This window comes from Crocodylus siamensis, chromosome 12 (genome assembly GCF_052110815.1).
Source record: "Crocodylus siamensis isolate JL-2025a chromosome 12, ASM5211081v1, whole genome shotgun sequence".
Taxonomy (NCBI): Eukaryota; Metazoa; Chordata; order Crocodylia; family Crocodylidae; genus Crocodylus; species Crocodylus siamensis.
Genome location: NC_143406.1, coordinates 44,168,363 through 44,187,433, shown reverse-complemented (window position 1 = coordinate 44,187,433; position 19,071 = coordinate 44,168,363). Strand labels below are relative to the sequence as shown.

General features: G+C 47.2%; 1 protein-coding gene across 1 annotated transcript in view; it reads right to left on the bottom strand.

Annotated features, from left to right (window-relative positions):
• The window catches only part of WIPI2 (WD repeat domain, phosphoinositide interacting 2), a 31,650-nt gene extending 25,299 nt beyond the window's left edge, over positions 1–6,351 (bottom strand). The window contains exon 1 of the mRNA XM_090023418.1: positions 6,146–6,351. Coding sequence (XP_089879544.1) covers positions 6,146–6,219 — 74 coding nt within the window. The 5' untranslated portion in view covers positions 6,220–6,351. The remainder of the gene's footprint in view (positions 1–6,145) is intronic.
• Positions 6,352–19,071: the final 12,720 nt, after the last annotated feature.

Here is a 19,071-nt window from a genome sequence, read left to right as displayed (position 1 = left end):
AACTGAACTAGGGGAATAAAGGAAAAGATGCAAATATTGAGGATTCCCCAACAAGTACAGGTATACAAAAAAAAGACGAGACCCACATGTGGAACAGCAAGGGTAATATTGGACAACTTTGGTTTACATGTTGAGCATCAGCTGGCCTGGACGTGCCATAATGTCAAAAATAGAAACTTGCTGAGAATATAAAACCGTAGGGAGTTAAGACAAAAAAGACAAAGCTAACACATCAGTAGATGAGGTTAGATTTACAGGCTCATGTGATTCAGTACAGTAATGATCTCAGAGACAAAGATGCTTGTGATGGTGCCTGTCAGCATTAGTATAGTTAAGGTTATAACAGCATTTTCATTACAAACCCTGACTTTAGACTATTTTTTCATATAAAAAGGGGAAAAAAAAATTAACCCCAGATAAAGACTGGCATCACCATCTTAGTTCAAGTGGAAGGTGTTGCATTTAAAAAAAAAAACCTCAAAAGAAATGTAATTAAGATGAAGCATTTTAGAGATGAGTTTTATGTTATTATTCCACAATGAGTTTTCTTTTGGAAAACAAAAAATGTTGGCAGTCTAATGCAAACTCATACTGCTTTCTGGTACAGATCTGAATTGGTAGACCCCACATTTTAAATTACTGCAAAGAACTTCCAGAAATCTTCATCCAATGTTGCCACCATATGTACAGAACACTATATAAATTATACTTAAAGCAGAAGATTACATAAACTACAGGCTGTTCGTTCAGATCAGGCTCGTCAATATTTACATAAAATCCTCCCCATGGATGCTCAACTAAACTTCAAGCCACAAACCGAAATGTGCATTATATTCATCTTCCCAAGCCCAAGCACAAACAGCGTCCTAGCTTAGTTTTATGTTCCTTACTGAACGAGTTAGTCTATAAGATGCCACACTGCTTTGCCTTCTACCTAACATCAGACTAATACAGCCAGCTACCACTCTGACCTTAGATAGTTAAGGTACATTTCATGTTTTGGATTAGATTTAGTTAGCACTCAGGTTGACTACAAGCTTCCACCAGGCAGTTGTGCCGATGTACTTGAATCTGATCTGCAGCTCTCCCCAAGCTCTCCCAGTTTTAGGCCTACACGATTCAGAGAATGCCAGTCATGCTGAATTGTGCAATGGCTGACTTACAAAGAGGGACACGTTCTACACCCAAACAGGCCAGAGGTCCCTTAAGAATTTATCACCTTCATATTTTCACTCAAAAGAAAGCATGAAGTGGAATCGGTACTATACAGAAGTCGAAAGTAAAGTCTATAACAATGCAACTGTTACCTATTTTCTAATTCTGTCAATCACTTTTCCCAATTGATTTTAATTCACCTTAAAACAGTATTGTGAATTCCACTAACTGAGAAAGGGAGGTATAAACAAAGCTTGTCTTTCATTTATTGACTGAAGTGATCCACATTTGTTCGCCGTGTCCATCTTGAAACAGACTTCATTTCCTTTTCATTTAAAGTTGGAAATAAGCACTCAGTGCTTGAAAAAAGTTCTGGATGAGGTTCAGGCAGGCAAAAATGTAACTCATTTCTAAGGAGAGCTCTTCTTCACTTTCTTTACCCACCTGGTGGATTGAGTTTTTCCATAGAAATTTGGAAGTGAAGAATCTTCACTTCTTGTGTTTGTATTCAAACGCTAAACTACAAGTTAACTAAGCAGTGCAATAAACACTTCCAAACCTTTCATTTGATAAATTAAATGAATACTTTTACTTAATATTTAGCTGTGGGATTTAGAAAACATCTAGATTATGAGGTCACATACGATGCACTGGGTCAGTATTTCAGACAGGAATTATTCTTATCAAAGAGACCTTTAAGATCTGCTACTTTGCCTCAATATGAGCAAAACTTAACCAGTTAATTTTTTTTCTCTTTTATGGAACTTCCACATAGGAATATGGATATCTGAAAATCTGCAGAATGGGACAGCAGATATGGATTCAGGGATCTAAGACTATGAATTATGAAGATTAGTTGATAGTTTTATTTTTTCAAGCAGTTCTGTAATTAATCTATGTCATCGTCCCATCTAATTTCCAGCCCAACAACTTTTGGGATTGTTTTTAAAACCTACCCACACAACGGAAATTCAGCTGTTACAAGCATTGCCAAAACCACCTAGAACAATAAGCAAGCTCCATGAATTCAAGAGAAAGAGAGACACTTTTAGGGGGGGGAAATGTAGAGGCACAGACTGGAGATTAAAAGACCTCTCACTTTGCTAAATTCACAGTAACAGCAAAACCAGGAGTCTAGTTCCCTTAGGAAAAATGGAGTTGGCTAAATGAAGATTTCCATGCAAAATAATATTTGCTAAAGAAAGCAAATTAATATTTCAAGTGCAGCTACACAGTTAAATGCAGTGGAGAGAGGGTTTTACCATAGTGCGATATTTGTTTCCTTCCCTTGTAAGTCACAACTCTAATCAAATCCATAAATTCTATCCTGCAAGCCCAATTATTGTGAAACAGGAAGAATTTTCTTTTGAATGAGAAATGATATGGTTTTTAAAAACAAAACAAAACAAAACAAAACAAAACAAAAAACTTACTCGGATGGCATTTTAGAAACAGTGGTTACTTTACAGAGGTGGAAAGAGAAAAGTTTTTAGGCTGGACAGGAAAAGTTTAACTTTACAAAAGTTAGCTATTAGCCCTTTAATACTCCATAGAAAGAGGAAAAGGCATTTCTAATTATTTCTACCATGACCTGCTTTAGCCTGATGAGGAGAAATGTTCATCTCATATGCACTAATGCAGTGGGGGCCAACCTTTCTGGTAGGCATGCTGCACCTTCCCCGACTGCCACTCATCTGCCTCCATCTCATCTGCTGCTCTGTTTTCTGCCACTGTGCTCCCTGATCTGCCGTGTGCCCCACACCAGCTGCCCATGGCACTTTTAGCACACGTGCCACAGGTTGCCATCCCTGCTTTACTGCAGGCCAAATTCTAAAGGTGATCAATGGGACGTCCTGAAAGGAGCTGCAAAGACATTTTGATGTGAACCAACACGCTACAGAGATTATGACCGATTTACAATAGTAATATAGTGAAACGAAAAATAGTCTGAAGCAAATTGCAACTACATACCCTTCAAATCCTAGGTTCCAAGTCTATTCCCCCCCAACACTATTTTAATGCCAGAGCAGCAGTCAGGCACCATTATTCCCTTCTCTCTCTGAGGATTCTGCTGTGATTTCTATTCACTTTTAGACACCACTTCTCTTATTAAATCTTTGCTGGGCTTTCCATGATGAGGGATGCAAACCAAAAGCAAAGAAACAGACTGAAGGATATTACATAGGAAAAAAAGATGCTTGATCTCTTGCTGTTCATTTGTAGAAGATCCACCAAGGAACAAGGCACTACAAACAACTGGATTACATATCATACCCCCATCATTTCCTCTTACTCACCTCCTACCCAAGATGGAACTCCTCCATTCACAACCCAAGATTTCCTTCTAATTAATCAGCCTGCCCAGTCATTCTTATCTCAACCATTTACAACAGCCAATTCCCTTTTAAATGATCAATAATATGACCTTTCCATGCTCCCCACCTCCATTACCTTACTTCAAACTAGAAGTATTTCTCTCCAAAATGCTCCTCTTAAGGATTTATATTCCCCCTTGCAAAGGTGAGTGTAAGGTGCTCCATCTAGGGGCAAATAACCCTCAACATACATACAGGCTCAGCGATGACAGCTTGACTTGCACCATGGCTGAAAGGGACCTAGGGGTAATGATTGACCATCACATGAATAATAGCAAGGCGGTGGTCAGCAGGGCAAACAACACACTGACTAAGGAAAACTAAGGAAGTGATACTCCCACTGTACTCCGCACTGGCGAGACCGCAGCTGGAGTATTGCATCCAGTTCTGAGTGCCACACTTCAGTAAGGATGTGGAAAAACTTGAGAGGGTCCAGAGAAGAACCACCAGTATAATCAGGGACTTGTGAGGCAAGCCATACAAGGAAAGGCTGAGGGACCTGGGCCTCTTTCATAGTTTCTAGGGTCGGAAGGGACCTGAGTAGATCATCTAGTCTGACCCCCTGCCATGGCAGGAAATAATACTGGGGTCAAACGACCCCAGCAAGATGTTCATCTAACCTCCTCTTAAAAACCCCCAGGGTAGGAGCCAGCACCACTTCTCTTGGAAGTTGGTTTCAGATCCTAGCTGCCCTGACCATGAAGTAGCGCTTCCTGATATCTAGCCTACACCTGCCCTCTGCCAGCTTGTGACTGTTATTCCTGGTCACTCCTGGCAGTGCTCGGGGGAACAGGGACTTCCCCAATGCCTGCTGGTCCCCCCTGACTAGTTTGTAACAGGCCACTAGATCCCCCCTCAGCCTTCTCTTGTGGAGGCTGAACAGGTTCAGGTCCCGTAGCCTCTCCCCATAGGGCCTGCCCTGCTGTCCCCTGACCATGCGAGTGGCCTCCTCTGGACCCTCTCCATGCTGTCCACATCCCTCCTGAAGTGCGGCGCCCAGAACTGGACGCAGCACTCCAGCTGCGGCCTGACCAGTGCCGCATAGAGGGGGAGGATCACCTCTTTGGACCTGCTCGAGATGCATCTGTGGATGCATGACGAGGTGTGGTTGGCCTTCCTGACTGCCTCCCCACACTGCTGGCCCATGTTCATCTTGGAGTCAATGATGACTCCAATGACGACTTTCGCCTAAAGAAGAGAAGGTTGAGAGGGGACTTGATAGCAGCTTACCACTATGTCAGAGGAGTGCTCCAGGAGCTCGGTGAACAACTGTTCACTAGTGCACCAGGACTTTAGTTAGGGCTGCCAGGCTCTGGAATGGTGGTGCTCTCCCCTACCTTAGAGGTCTTCAAGAGGAGGCTGGATAGATATTTGGCTGGGGTGATATGATCCCAGCACCTGTTCCTGCCCAGGGCATGGGGTCAGACCTGATGATCTGTTTAGGCCCCTTCAGACCCTAAGTGCTAGGATACCAATGGATACAAACTCCTGGAAGGCCGCTTCAGGCTTAATACCAGGAAAAACTCCTTCACAGTCAGGGTGTCCAGACTGTGGAACAAACTCCCTTCAGAGGTGATGTGATCACCTACCCTGGAGGTTTTCAGGAGGAGACTGGACAGTCACCTCGCTAGGGTCACTTAACCCCAGTTGTCTTCCCACCTAGGCTGGACCTGATGATCTACAAGGTCCCTTCTAGCCTCCTAACAATCTATGAATCTTTCACAAGTTACAGAGACCAAGGCACATGCACCAAGCTACTCTATCAATGCTTCTCAACTAGGGCACCACAGTGCTCTGGGTCACCTTGAGATCTTTTCAGGGGTGCTATGCCATGTTGGCATGGCACGATTCACAAGATAAACCCAGAGATTTCAGAGAGGAATCTGGATCCTGATTTGTTGGGTTCTCCAAGCGCTTTGCAACAGGAGAACAGCTCTAGCATGCTTTTGTGCTCCAGAGGCAAGTGAAAGTAAGAGCACTGCCTAACAGGAGCCTTGAGTCTCAAAACCCTGAGCAATGCCAGGCTGGAGGCTTGTCCTCTCGCACAGCAAAAGGGGCAGCAAGAAGGAGCGGTTTCAAGCAACAGCTGCTCTACAGAGGGGTTTCCAGACAAGGAGAGGTTTAGAAAAGAGACACGAGAAGGGCTGACAAGCTACTAAATAGCCGAGAAAAAAAGTCAATAGGGATTTATTAACTGTTCTCTTATGAGACAAGAACCAGAGGTCACGAACTGCAGCGAGAAGCAGGCAGCTAGCTGAAAACCAACAACAGGAAGCGCGTTTTTCACATGCAGGGTCACAAAAGGGCGGAAATCACTGCTGCCGCGCGTGAACGAGCCCATGGCTGAGCCGGGCTCCCGAAAGGCACCAGAGAAAAACGGGGCCGAATCAAACCTCCCCAGACCTGGAAAGCAGGGGGCCGCAAGCCGGAGAGGGACAGGGCCAGACCCATTCCCTTTTGCCTTCGTGCTCCCCTCGCCCCCCTCCAGCCTCAGTTTCCACAGCTGGGAAAGGGGCTGGGGAGCCTGGGCCACCCCTGGAGGGGGGCACCCGAGACCACGCCCCTCCCCGAAGCCCAGCCCCTCCCAAGGCCACGCCCCCGCCCCCGGCCCCTACGTGTTGTCCTGGTTGAAGTTGGCGAAGAGGAGCTGGCCGTTGCCGGCCTCCCCGCTCTGGCTGGCCAGGTTCATGGCGCCTCCCAGGCCCGGCGGGCGGGCGGGCTCAACCTCGGCAGCTGCGGGGCGCGCACGGCGCCGGCGGCCTCCTCATCCCCGCGCCCGCCTTGTTTACAGAGCCACAGCGCGCCTGCGCCATCCCGCCCCCTCCCCATCCTGCCGCGTCAGTGCGCAGGCGCGCTCAGGTCGTCACGCGGCCACCGTACCGCGGGGCGCATGCGCTCCCCCCTGGGAGGGAATATGGGGAGACAGAGCATGTGGGGCTATGCCGGCCTGGCTAGGGCACGCAGTGGTAGGGGGCGTGGTGGTAGTGCCTGGTGAAGCTAAGCAGGCTCCGGAGCGGGTGGGTGGGTTACCTCGTGTCGACATGCTTTCTAGCCCCATATCAGGTTGCTGTCTCCTCTGTGTCAGGGGGGTGTCTTCCTATTGTGTCTCTGCCTCTTTCTTGAGGCTGCATAAGGGAATCAAGGCACTGCATCTTGCCAGTGGATGCTTGTCAGTCCCTCCTCAGCCTGGTGCTGGGTTAGCTGATGTTAATGGTCCTCCCCCTCTGTTCTCCATCCCTGGCTCATTTTGCAATTAGCATCCCTGCCCTAGCACTGACTTCCGTTCTCACAAGAGGCCGCAAAGGAACCAGACCTGTGGTGCCCACCTGCTAATGCATCTGGCCGCAAAGACGTCCCTCGGGTGTGCAGAGGGCAGAGTTTGCAGCGTCTCTTCTCCCAACTTTGTCTTCCATCATCATCCTCTGTTTCCTGCATCTAATCCAGTTCAACTCTCCTGGCAGTAGAAATATCAAGGCCCATTTCCAATCCATCCCCTGCTATGTAAAGGGTGCTTTCTAGTTGCCTGCCTGGACGGCCAATTCTGCACTCTCATTCTGATGCCAACACAGCAAAGCAATAATACCGGGTACCTGTGCAGCACCTACTTCTTGAGTACTTCACAATAAATAACCTTTCAGTATTTTGCATCCTTTAATGAGCCCTAGCCTCACGATACCCTTGTGCGGCAGGGATTATGATCAGCAGGATGTTTTCAGATGGGGAAAGCCGAAGGCCCAAGAGTAAGGGATGATCTTCCAAGGTTCCTTCCAGCCCTAATGTCTATGAAATCCTGAGTAGCTCTTTATAGAGTTTTGGCATGCTGTCTCCTGGTTCTATGCATTAACACAGGCTCTGTTTCTACTTACCTGCATCAAAGCCATTTCCAGAGCTCCCTTCACCAGAACATGTTGCCATGCAGCCAATTTATTGAGAGTCTCTCAATATTGGATGCTTTACAGAAAGCCTCAAGTCCTAGAAACAGACACTTATCTTCCTCTCCTCACAATCAGAGAATCATAGAAAATGAGGGTTGGAAGGGACCTCAGGATGTCACATCTAGTCCAACCCCTTATGCAAAGCAGGAGCAGCCCCAACTAGATCATCCCAGCCAAGGTTTTGTCTAGCCGGTCTTCCACACACATCGCCAGGGACTTCAGCTTCCATGCTGATGACCAGGGATCCTGGTTTTCTCTGATAAAAAAATCCTCATTTTGGGACCCCACCTTGACTACCTCTCCATTTCTACAAACCCCCAATCTGACTCCACATGCCTTATCAGCTACAGCTGCATCTCCCTCTCCCACGTTCACCTCTGTACCAGTTGAGCGCCCTGTTTACAATCACTGTCTGGAAATTTTCCCCTCCAATTCTACCCAAGACACTTTGCTATCAGCCATATGTGGTAGCACCAAATCTTGCCCTCCCTTGCCTTCCTTGATCCTGGGTGTTCTCCAACCTCTCCAATACACCTTCAGTGTTTCCTTTGGTGTATCGCCCCTTCCATGCCTCTGTGCGAGGTCCACAGGGTTGTGTCCTCCACACTCTATGCCATACCCCAGGTTAGCTGGTCCACAAAACAGTTTCGGTTGCCATCTTTGTGTTGACAACTCACCAGTGTATCCCTCTGCAGCAGATCTGTTTCCATGCCTCGGATCTAGAATTTCCTACTCATGGATGTTTAGCCTGCAATGAAGCTCAGCAAGACTAAAAGAGAGGTCTTATTCTCCTCTCCCACCAGCCCTCCTCACTACCTCCTTTCTCCATCACCATGGACAATACCACCACCCCTGGCTGTCACTTAGGCCCATAACATGGGTATCACCCTTGACTCAGATGCCTCTCTAGGTCCCCACATCCTGGCTATGTCTATGCCTTGCCTGGTCTTTCTAGATGATATCTCTTAAGACACAATCCTTCCTATACCTCCACACAGCTGTAGATCTTGTCTGAGGTTTTATTACTCATGTTGGGAGACACGCTTTTCTCTGGCCTTGACGGTGGCAGGTTTGGTCTACTCACACCCATCAAGATCAGTGCTGCAAAACTCATGTTCCTGGCCCATTGTTCTGACCCTGCCACCCTATTTATGCATCCTGTCACGGGCTCCTTCACCACATTTAGCATCAGTGCTTTCACTTTCCAAGCCCTTCCCAGCCTCCGTTTCTCACTCATTGAATTTTCAATCAAGCCCTTCTGCTCTTTCCTCCATGCTGCCCTTCACAGATGCTCCCCATACACAAAGCAACCTCCTTATCTGTCTTCCAGTCCCTCCTTCCAACTCTCCTTTGCTGGGAGATGTAGAGAAATCTTAACAGCAGTGATGCTTTGGGCACAGAGATACCCACTGCCATGCTGACCGTAATATTTCACTGTTTCCAGATACTCCCCTCTCTGCTTGTCTCCATCTGTTGCCTCTTACATAGACTATAAAGTCTCTGAGACAGGGATCTTTGTGTGTGTGTGTGTGTGTGTGTGTTGTATTGGTACAGCACCCAGCGCAAGAAGGTCCTCCTCTGTGATTTGGGCTACTAGGAGCTACCCCAGGACAAATAATAATAAATGATAACAACTTTCATTGGACCAGTCCTTTCAGCTTGAGGTGGGCAGACTATGACTTCACCTGATTCAGGGGAAAAATAGGTCTTTTGAGCAATTTGTATCTTTAAAAAGCAGTTGTATTTCCAACTCAAGCAGTGTTGCAGCTCTGATAGCTTTGCCCTGTTGCTTGCAGACCTACTTTCTGCCCCCTGGGGCTGCCTCCCTTCCTGCCCTCTGCCCTGGGATTGATTTTACCCTGCCAGCCCCTGTCATCCTGAGGTGATGGATTTATTCTCTTCCACTGAACTGTGCCTGCCGTGTTTGCAGGCTGTTGGGATGTGACAATCACCTGTAACATTGCCACACTCTATGACAGCTCCATGCATCTCTGTCCTCCTAGTACGTATTATTTATCCACAACAGCTCTCGGAGATCTCTCAGCAGATCAGACCTGTCACTGTGCGCATCCTTAGGAGATGAGAGTAGGGAGACAAAGCTGAGTGGCTCCGGTCTCCAAGAGACATGCAAGATAACCCATCTGGCGAACGGGACAAGAGCAGAGACACTGCTGAGCTACTGCCTTTCTTCACTTTGGATTGTTTTGTACTTGGGGTTAGTGAGTCAGAATTTCTCCCTTTAGACAGCTTCAGCCTGACACATGCCTTTTGGAAGGGCCAGTTGCCTTTAGTATATTCATGGCTTTTGATCTTAAAATGCTCCGCTCCTATGTCACCTCCCATCCAAGTGTTTCAAGGCACTTTGTAAGCACTAATGCACAGGTTTCCCAGCTTTCCATTAGCTGGGTTCACACCATTAGCTCCACTTTACAGAGAGTAAGACTGAGGCACAGATCAGCTAAGCACTTATTTGAGGTAACATTGTGAAACACCCAGAGCCATGTGCCTGCTCATTTAAGGGAGCAAGCAGCCTGAGAGGCTGCTTACAGGTGGCAAAGGAGAGCTAATAAAGGACTCACCTGACCAGAAGAGGGCTCAGACTTAAGCCCAGAGCTTGCACCCATCAGTTAGTCTTGCCTTGGTAACGGTTCCAGACCTTGGGGGCTCGGACAGTAAAGAAATTCTTCCTTATGTCCAATCTGAAACGGTCTTGCAGGAGTTTGTGACCGTTCTACCTCGTCATTCCTGGTCTCCGACCCTAGAAACTATGAAACTCACTATGAAACTGTGGAGTGCGGAGCCTCTGGCAGCAGAGCAGTAGGACCCCTGAACTTACCGTGGCTCTGAATGAGGAACTCTGAAATGCAGAGAACAAGGGAAGGTTCCTGGAGCAGAGAAGGGCTTAGTTATATGGGCAGGTGGCCCTATTTTATGTTAAACCTAGCGAAAGTCTGAATGCCTGCCAGAGAGCAGGTATTCATTATTATTATTATTAAAACTGCATCCAGTTTTGGGCTCCACCATTCAAAAAGGATGTGGAGAAGCTTGAGAGAGTCCAGAGGAGAGCCACGCGCATAATCAGAGGTCAGGAAAACAGACCTTACGACGACAGGCTGAGAGCCATGGAGCTCTTTAGCTTGGAAAAACGCAGGCTCAGGGGTGATCTGATGGCCACCTATAAGTTTATCAGGGGTGACCACCAGGATCTGGGGCAATGGTTGTTCACCAGAGCACCCCAAGGGATGACGAGTTTGAATGGTCATAAACTACTGCGAGAGCGTTTAAGGTTGGACATAAGGAAGAATTCCTTTACTGTCCGAGCCCCCAAGGTCTGGAACAACCTGCCATCGGAGGTGGTTCAAACACCTACATTGAACACCTTCAAGAGCAAATTGAATGCTTATCTGGCTGGGATCCTATGACCCCAGCTGACTTCCTGCCCTTTGGGCGGGGGGCTGGACTCAATGATCTTCTGAGGTCCCTTCCAGCCCTAATGTCTATGAAATCTATGAAATCTATGAAGTTGTCCTAACAGTTCAGCCTGGAGCCCTGCAAGGGCCGGAAGGCTTACTTAGAGGGCCAGTAGCTCAGCAGAGGCTGAGAGTGGGGTTCAGCCAGGGGTGCAAGGACCTAGAGAGTAGGGACCTAAGGATCCATGAGTCCCAGGCCCAGAAAGGACTGTGAGTGTGATCAGAGGGACCAGAGACAAGCAGGGCTGAGAGAGAGTGAGACCCAAGAAGGTCCAAAGACAGGGGGAATACCTAAGTGTAGGACCTGGAGGTTCAGGAGTCAGGGACTGATAGACAGTCAGACCAGAGAGTCAGTGGGCCCAGCGACAGGGTGAGGACTGGATGAGGATGCACAAGTCTGAGAGGGACTGCAAGCCAGATCAGGGGTGCAGGAACCCCGAGAGAGAGGGGCTGGGAGATGGACCAGACAAGGGTCCATGAGTCTGAGACAGGCAGCAGGCCAGACCAGATGAGGGTCTATGAGACTGAGAGGGGCTGTGAGCTGGACTGGGGCCTGGGAGCCCTGAGAGAGAGGACCTGTGAGCTGGACTGGGGATCCACGGGGGTTGGAGGATCAAAAGTGGCCAAGTGTGTGAACTGAACATAATAGAGATAACACCTGTGAGACTTGGGGTGTGGTGTAGGGGAGGAAAGGAGCCACATAATTTGCCCTTAAGGTGCCATACCGGGGCATAGTCAGGCCGAGAGGGACCTATCAGGCCTGAGGACTGGATTGAGGCTAGTGGGGGCTCAGGTGGCTCCAGCATCCCTTTGAGACCTCAACCAAGGTGAAGCTGGAAATCCTCAGCTGAAACTGAGGAAGCTCAGTTTCAAGGGGAGGTCGATTTCATTTGGAAAGCACCACTTCCGTTGTTTCTGGAACAAGATTTTTTTTGCAGTTCCTTGGAACTGACAAGACATTGCATTTGTATTTTGGTCTGATCGGAGCTGAAACTGAGTTTAAAAAATCACAACTGAAATGTCCTGCAAAAGGACCATCCCTGATCTGGAGCTCATTGTCTGGACTGTACATTCACAGGAAGAGAGGGCTGCTGCCCTGAAGGGTTTGTGACCAGCTTAGATAAGGCAGACAAGAGTGGGAGGAGGAGAGAGGCACAGAAAAGTGAAGTGATTCACCCAGGGTTACACAGCAGGTCAGTAGCATTAAGCAGAAATATAACAGAGGTTTCCTGACTCAGCATCTGCTCTCCTGGCTGCTGGATGTTGCTGATTCCTCCACAAGAGGCCCTCTTGCCTACATACAATCTGCAAATGAACAGAAATGCATCCACAGAGGACAGTCTATTCTTGGTAGGAGGAAAACAAAAGAAGATGTATAAAGGATTCATTTCCCACGTGTAGTTTGTCTTGATGAAGGTACAGATTAGCTCTGCAGAAGAGCTGGGATAACGTGTGTGTGTGCGTGTGTGTACAACTTGCAAGTCTATATACTGCTGGTGTCTCTGCAATTCTGCCTTGTACCACGGGAGGTCACCAAGGCTTAGCCGGTCTGACAGCAAGTGACTCTCGACAGCATGCTGTACTTTGACTCATCGCAATTCCTGTCTTGGGGCATGCAGACTCAGGAACACATCACTTGCCTCGTGTAGGCTGGCATATGTCATCCATGCCAGCAAAAAAAATATTATCTTGTGGGCAAAGTGACTCAAAGCGACTAACAGGGATTATTTCCTTCCCCCCTCCCCATTTGGGCTTTTGTTATTGCAACAAATTTCTATCTAGCTGCTTGTGCTTTGTTATTATTATTTTTTTTTCTTTATACGGCACAATAGCACTTAGGAGGCGCAGTCAAGACTGAAGCCATGTTGTGCTCCATGCTGTACAAACACAATATCCATATCCCAAAGAGCTTATAATTTAAATATAGTTACCCACGGTCAGATTGTATGCCTGGGGGTCAGTGGAGTAGTGGCTACGTATCATCAGTGTGGGCACAAATGTCAGTGTACTAGTTACACTCCTGACTACACCCAAGCAAATGCTCACCTGGAAAAACCGGGCATAATTTTTTTTTTAATTCTTAATTTAAAAAAATGACAGTAATGAAGGCTGGAAAAAGCACAAATAAAATCAAGGCCTGTGTTGCTGAATGGGAACTGAGAGGTAGTTTTTTTAAATATCTTTTATTGGAGCAACTGTGCATTTGGGAGAGACGTTAGACAAATTTTCAGGCACAAAATGCCCATCTTGAGGTTGACTCTTCTAAGCATTCAAATCCACACACTTCACTGGATTGCCTTGAAATGAGGCATGTCTCGTGGACATATCCAATAGGGGCAGTGATCCAAATCTGGAATCATTTGAACAAGCTATCACATCTGCAAAAACTGCACTTCTTTAAGTTGACACATTTTGCCAATGCTTTTTGGCCACCGCTGAGGGTCAAGCCATGTTTCTTATTGTCCTCAAGTGGATCTCAGCCTCTACCAGTACCCACAGGTCCATGGAGGAAACAATCTCAACACTGTTCTTCAGCAAAGAGATAAGCTAGACACGTGCCAAAGGCCCAGGTACCAACTGGAGTACAATGCACTGGTGTGGAAACACTAGCTGAGTGTGTTGCTAAGCCTGCCAATTTTCAGGTGAGCTGGGTGACTCAAAGGGACCTTCCCCAACAGTGGAAATGCAAACTCAAGCCTTGCCAGAAACCTGAGAAAGGTCTGTAGGCAAGTTGCTGCAATCTGCCGCCCTCCGGTTTGCTTATTTATTTTTGGGTGGGAGGGGGAGAGCTGTCACCTGAATCCAGGAGATAGGCCAGAAGGTGCTCACAATCTTAAGGAAAATAAATGAGATGTGCATATGCATGCTGGGAGGAGATGAAGGGCTACGGGGCAGAGGTCTGAGGTGGGTAGTGCTTGGGGCAATGCAAGTGGGGAATAAGGCGAGGAGGATAAAGGGTAGTAAGGGAGAGGAGAGAGGCCAGGGATTCCCATCCAGGGGGAGGATGTGAGCATTAGAGGAAAAGAGTGTTCAGTGGAAAATGGACTGTGAGGAATGGGACAGGTGAAGTGGGGGAATTAGGGGCAGGAGGAGGCAAGTCGGCCCCATATTCTCCAGTCCTGCACACTGCTAAGGAAGGCCAAGAAGCCCCCCTTGGTCCCTGTCGATCTGACCACAGGGAAAATTCACTCCTGACTCCAAATCTGGTGGCAGACAACCTTGGGTGCGTGCGCGAGGGCCCATCAGCCAGCCTCCTGAGAGCTTTCTCAGTACTGCTTGGAGGAGCTGCACATCCTGTCCTATCTCCCATCTCCAGCTGCTGTTGCTCTCTGATGCTTCAGAAGAAATTGAAAAGGGTCAGACCAACCACCATACTTGGGACCAAGGAGGAATTTTACCCCATGGCCTGGTTGATATGGGCTGTGGGTTTTTTTGCCTTCTTCTATACTAGGAGCCATGGCTGGGATCTCTCAAGCATATTTTAACAACCTATGCAGCACCAGGTTGTTGGCCACCATAGCCCCTCTGTTTGACCTCTGGCAAATTAGGGTGTTATGTCTTGTGGTGTGTCAGGGGTGACAGTAGTTTTGCTAGAAGATTAGACAATGGATTTGTATAGGATGGTTTGGATAGGGAGGATCCTGCCTCAGGGGCAGGGGTTGGACTAGGTGATCTCTAGAGGTCCCTTCCAGCCCCACTTCTCTCTAATTCTATGAAAACAGCCCAACCAACCACCAGCCAAGTTATGTATTCAAGGGGAAAAACAAATGACCAGCAGAAGTCCTGAAGCGTGGGATTGAGGAAATGCAAAATTAACCTATACAGTCTTTAATTGCATTGAATATAGTTCAACAAGTATTGTCAGTATATTAAAAGCTCAGTAAGAATGAAGATGAACAAGTGAAGGAAACCTAATTGTGAAAAGGCAGTGACAGTGACCCAGCCAGGCCTCCCTTACTTGTTCACACACATTGCACAGTTCCCTGGAGTTCAAAATTAAGCATGTATTTGGGATGTTATGTGTGGGGGCCAGAAAAGTGATTCCAGCTGCAGCTTATGCTCCTTTTGATGTCCCAAATTTCTTAGCTCTTAAAACATATCAGGAGACTTCTCTTTTCGGCCAACCCTTTATGGATGTTTCCAAATGGCAGCATTGTATTCTGCCTGCCTTTTCCAATTTGCAACTTGATGGTGATTATCTCTGTAGGATGCAGATACCAGAAGGGACTGAGATTAGACCTCATGCTGATAAGCATATCAGACTGTCCAAAAGGGAGAGATTAGTGGCACAGGTTGCATGAAACCTCCTTGAAACTTTGGGTGCAAACACAGAACCTCATTTAAGATGGCAATGAGAAGTCATTCGGCTCCTTCCTCTAGAGGAGCAAGCAGTTTCCCACATAGAATATAGGTGCATGTCTCTGCCCACAGTGAGTGAGTTCACTCAGAAATTCAAACTGTGAAGACAGGCTCTGGTTGGTTATTGTTTTGGGAAAGTGAGGGTGCATGTGAATCTTTTATGAGTGGCAGTTCAGAAACGGATGGAGAAGAAAGCCTGCCATAGCCTGAATGATCGCTAGTATGTGATCTTGCAAGCCATCCTAGAGAGCGTTTGGATTGGGAGGGGGTTGGTGGCTGCAAGGGGAGAGCAAGTAAATTGTCTTGCTATTATTTAATCCTACTGTGTTTGGGAAAGCAGGACGTTGTCCATGCTCATACATCAGCAGAATTGCACCTGGGCTACCTGTCTGCATTATCAATTATCCATTATCAGTTGCATCAGGGACACCTGACTCCATTATCACTTATCCATTATCGATTGCTCCCCCTACCTGGAACCACCAGCCAAACATTGCACCTTTTGCCAGCAGCTCGGGTCAAAGTGGGTAACATTAGCTTGGACAGGTGCCATGGAAAAAACACCCAGGCCACAATTTTCCAGCTCCAGGCTGTTCCTCGTCCTTAATGTTAGTGGGAGTTATTCATCTCTCTGAGGCAGCATGCGGGAGGAGCAGAGCCTGAACCCCGTGGAGAGCGGGTTGTGGGGGAGATCTCTGAACACGGTGGGGGTCCTGTCCTGCTCATCCAATTGCGCGGCTGGGATGCAGGTGAACTGCCTGCCCCCAAGATGAGCTGCGGTTCAATGCAATTATTTGCCCATCGGATTCAGATGCAGCTCCAGGTCTGGAGTTATTCTGCAGCATGATTCGTGAGACTTTACCGTTGCCATAACAACTGAATCCAGGCTTCAAAAATAGTAACTTATTTTTCATTCAATTTGCCTTTTCCCCTCCGAGCCAAATCTATTTTGGTCCTGACAGTTTATTTCAGGTGTCCCTCTCTGATGAACTCCACAGCCCCCAGGCACAGTGCTGTACAGGGACCAGCCCTCCGGGGAATCGCACCTTCATTTAATTAAGCATCGTTTGTCACCTTTTCCCTTCCTCCTGGACCGTATATTAGTATCCAAAAGCATAGCAAAAAGCAGACACCACTAAGGAGCCCTTGCAAAAGCCTCTCTAAAACCAGGAGGGCTAAAGAAGGAATTAGAAATACATTTCCAAGTGGTAAAACATAGGAGAGGATCTCAAAGATGACCTGAACACAAGTGTTGCCGGACAACATGATACCAGGTGCTACAAATCAATGGGACGGTAGATCAGCGAGGTGACACAGATCAACTGCTTTCCATTGCCCCCGGACTCTCAAATGTTGTCGCTCCAGTCCCTTTTGGGTTGTGTAGGTCCCAGCTCCAAATTTCAAAACAGGCCCTTCAGGTGTCCCCAACAACACCGTGACACTAAATATACGGAAACAAAGAGCCATGAGGAAGCTGCATGACCAAGTCTGTTTTTTAAAAAAAGAGAGAAATATTCAAAAATCATCTATTTATGACCTTTGGTTTTTTGTTTCACACCCAGGCTTCAGCCTGCAGAGAAATACATCAAGAAAAGATGTGTGCATCGCGCACAAAGTAGTCTCACAGCGAAAGAACCGACCAGGAGGAGTCTTAGCTATATTTGCTTTGGGACGTTCCTGCAGTGAGATGAGTTCTGGATGGAGCCGGGTGGGACGGTAGTCAGGGTTCAAATCTTCCTAATGTCGCCAGCTAACCCAGCTTAGAAATCTTAGCATGGCACTTAGCACGCACCATATCACTTAAGGTAACACTGCTGCACTGCAGCACTGGCTATTGCAAGTCAGGACCCCCAGCGTCGCATAGTGCTAGGTCGGGTAAAGGTACTGTGTCGTCACCCGTGTCAGTTCCCAGGATCTCGTCTTTCCATCTCAGCAGGCTTCGCTATCTCCTGCCGTTCCATAACAGGGCCCGTATTGCCACTTTCCGAAGCTCGTGGATTTAGCAGCAAACCTTCCTCTGTTCTCCATCAGTCCTAGTCACTGGGCGCACCTACCCACAGCACTTAAGGCACAGTAGACGGATTGCTCATCACAGCATCACGGCAAAAACTGTGCTATTACATTAATGCACAGTAGAATTAGTCTACTGCACACGAACCGTCATGAAAAAAGCATGTGTTTGTGCTGAAGTGCGCTAGAGCAGCCCACTGCACAGTTATTTAGTACTTTCTTTTGCAAGTGCTAAATATAATAGGGAGCAGGAACTGTGCATTAATGAACGTGTGGACATGTCCATTCAGTAAGAGCCTAGACCTTTTTGACCCAACCTCTCTTCTCCTCCCCACCCCCATTTTAGTAAAAATGTGCCACTCTCCTATTCAGTGGCTATCACTAGGGTGGGAACGTTGTGCTGAAGTAAGCAGGGAGTGTGCATCGGTTGCCTTACTCTGAAATCCCGTTCCTTCCTGTGGGACAATTTCTTGCTGTTCTTTTGTAATAGAGAAGTGAAAAATGCTGCTGTGGGGATACTGGGAATTTTATACCAAGTGCACCAACCTCAACTCTTGTTAAACTTGTTAATCCCTGAGAAGCCTCCCTGTATAAGCCTTATCAGCCCCAAAACAGAGAGTAATGCCTCTACTGGATTCTGACTCTCTCAGCCCTTGCCAAGGAGCTTGAACATTGCTTTGAACTTCCACATGCTGTGAGTGGGATGAAAGCTGTGTGCTGCGCTGTCTCCTTCACCACCCCTCCCTCATTTAAATTCATGGAAGAGGCAGCCTGCTTCTTTTTCAGCGACAGCCCTTGAAAGTGTGCTGTTCTCTTTGGCTTTTCTGAGTACAAGCACGTGCATTGTCCATCTGTTATATATGCCCGCATAGGTGTGCATGATGTATATGGCCAGCCTCTGCTGGACAGAAAACGCCGTGCCTGTTTGCAAGAAGACAGGTTTCTTCCGCTGATTGTGTCTGTAAAGACTTTACTTAGCTAGAGAGAGACTTGGGCCAAAACCATTGGTTTTGTACATCCAGCCTAAGATGCTTTGGCGCTGATCTCTCAAAGGCAGCGAGCATCGTTCTGCAGCTTCCATAGGGGCTGTGAGCGCTCAGCATCTCTAAAAATGAGGCTGAAGGTGTTTCATATTGGGCAGCCAGCTAACAAGGCAACTTAAATCATAGGAGCACAGTATCATAGTATATGATAGCAAATCAATAGCAATGTTAAAAAATGTCTTCATATTTCCTTAGCAGGCAGTGATAGACTGTAATACTATTAATGATACATGCCCATAGTTAAACGGTGACCATGGTGTTGAAGGTATGTGGTCACAGATGGTTACACATCTGCAGGGTAATATATATAGTCTCCACTTTATAGGATGGATGCTATAGGTCCAAAGGCCTTAAGAGAGGGAAAAATATTGGACACCTTTAGCTTCATCTTGAGACATTAGTTGTTAATATTATAAATTGGCAGGTATTTGCTGCAACCATGTGAACGCCTCCTGCTTCTCTTTTATCCAGAAAACAATATCTTACCTAGACCCCCCTCCAAACTCATCTTACAGATCTTCCCCGCAGGCTAAGAGAGGTGGCAACAGTTTCCAGATATCTCATGGGCTCTGAAGTGTGCGCACATCACTTCACAGATGGAGGCTCTCTCTACGCACACCAGCTGCACTACTTCTACCAGTTCAGAAAGATTGATTTAGTGAAACGGGCCCAAACCCAGCTGTGTTACAGGTATTGATTTAGCGATTTGGGTTGAGGATGTGAT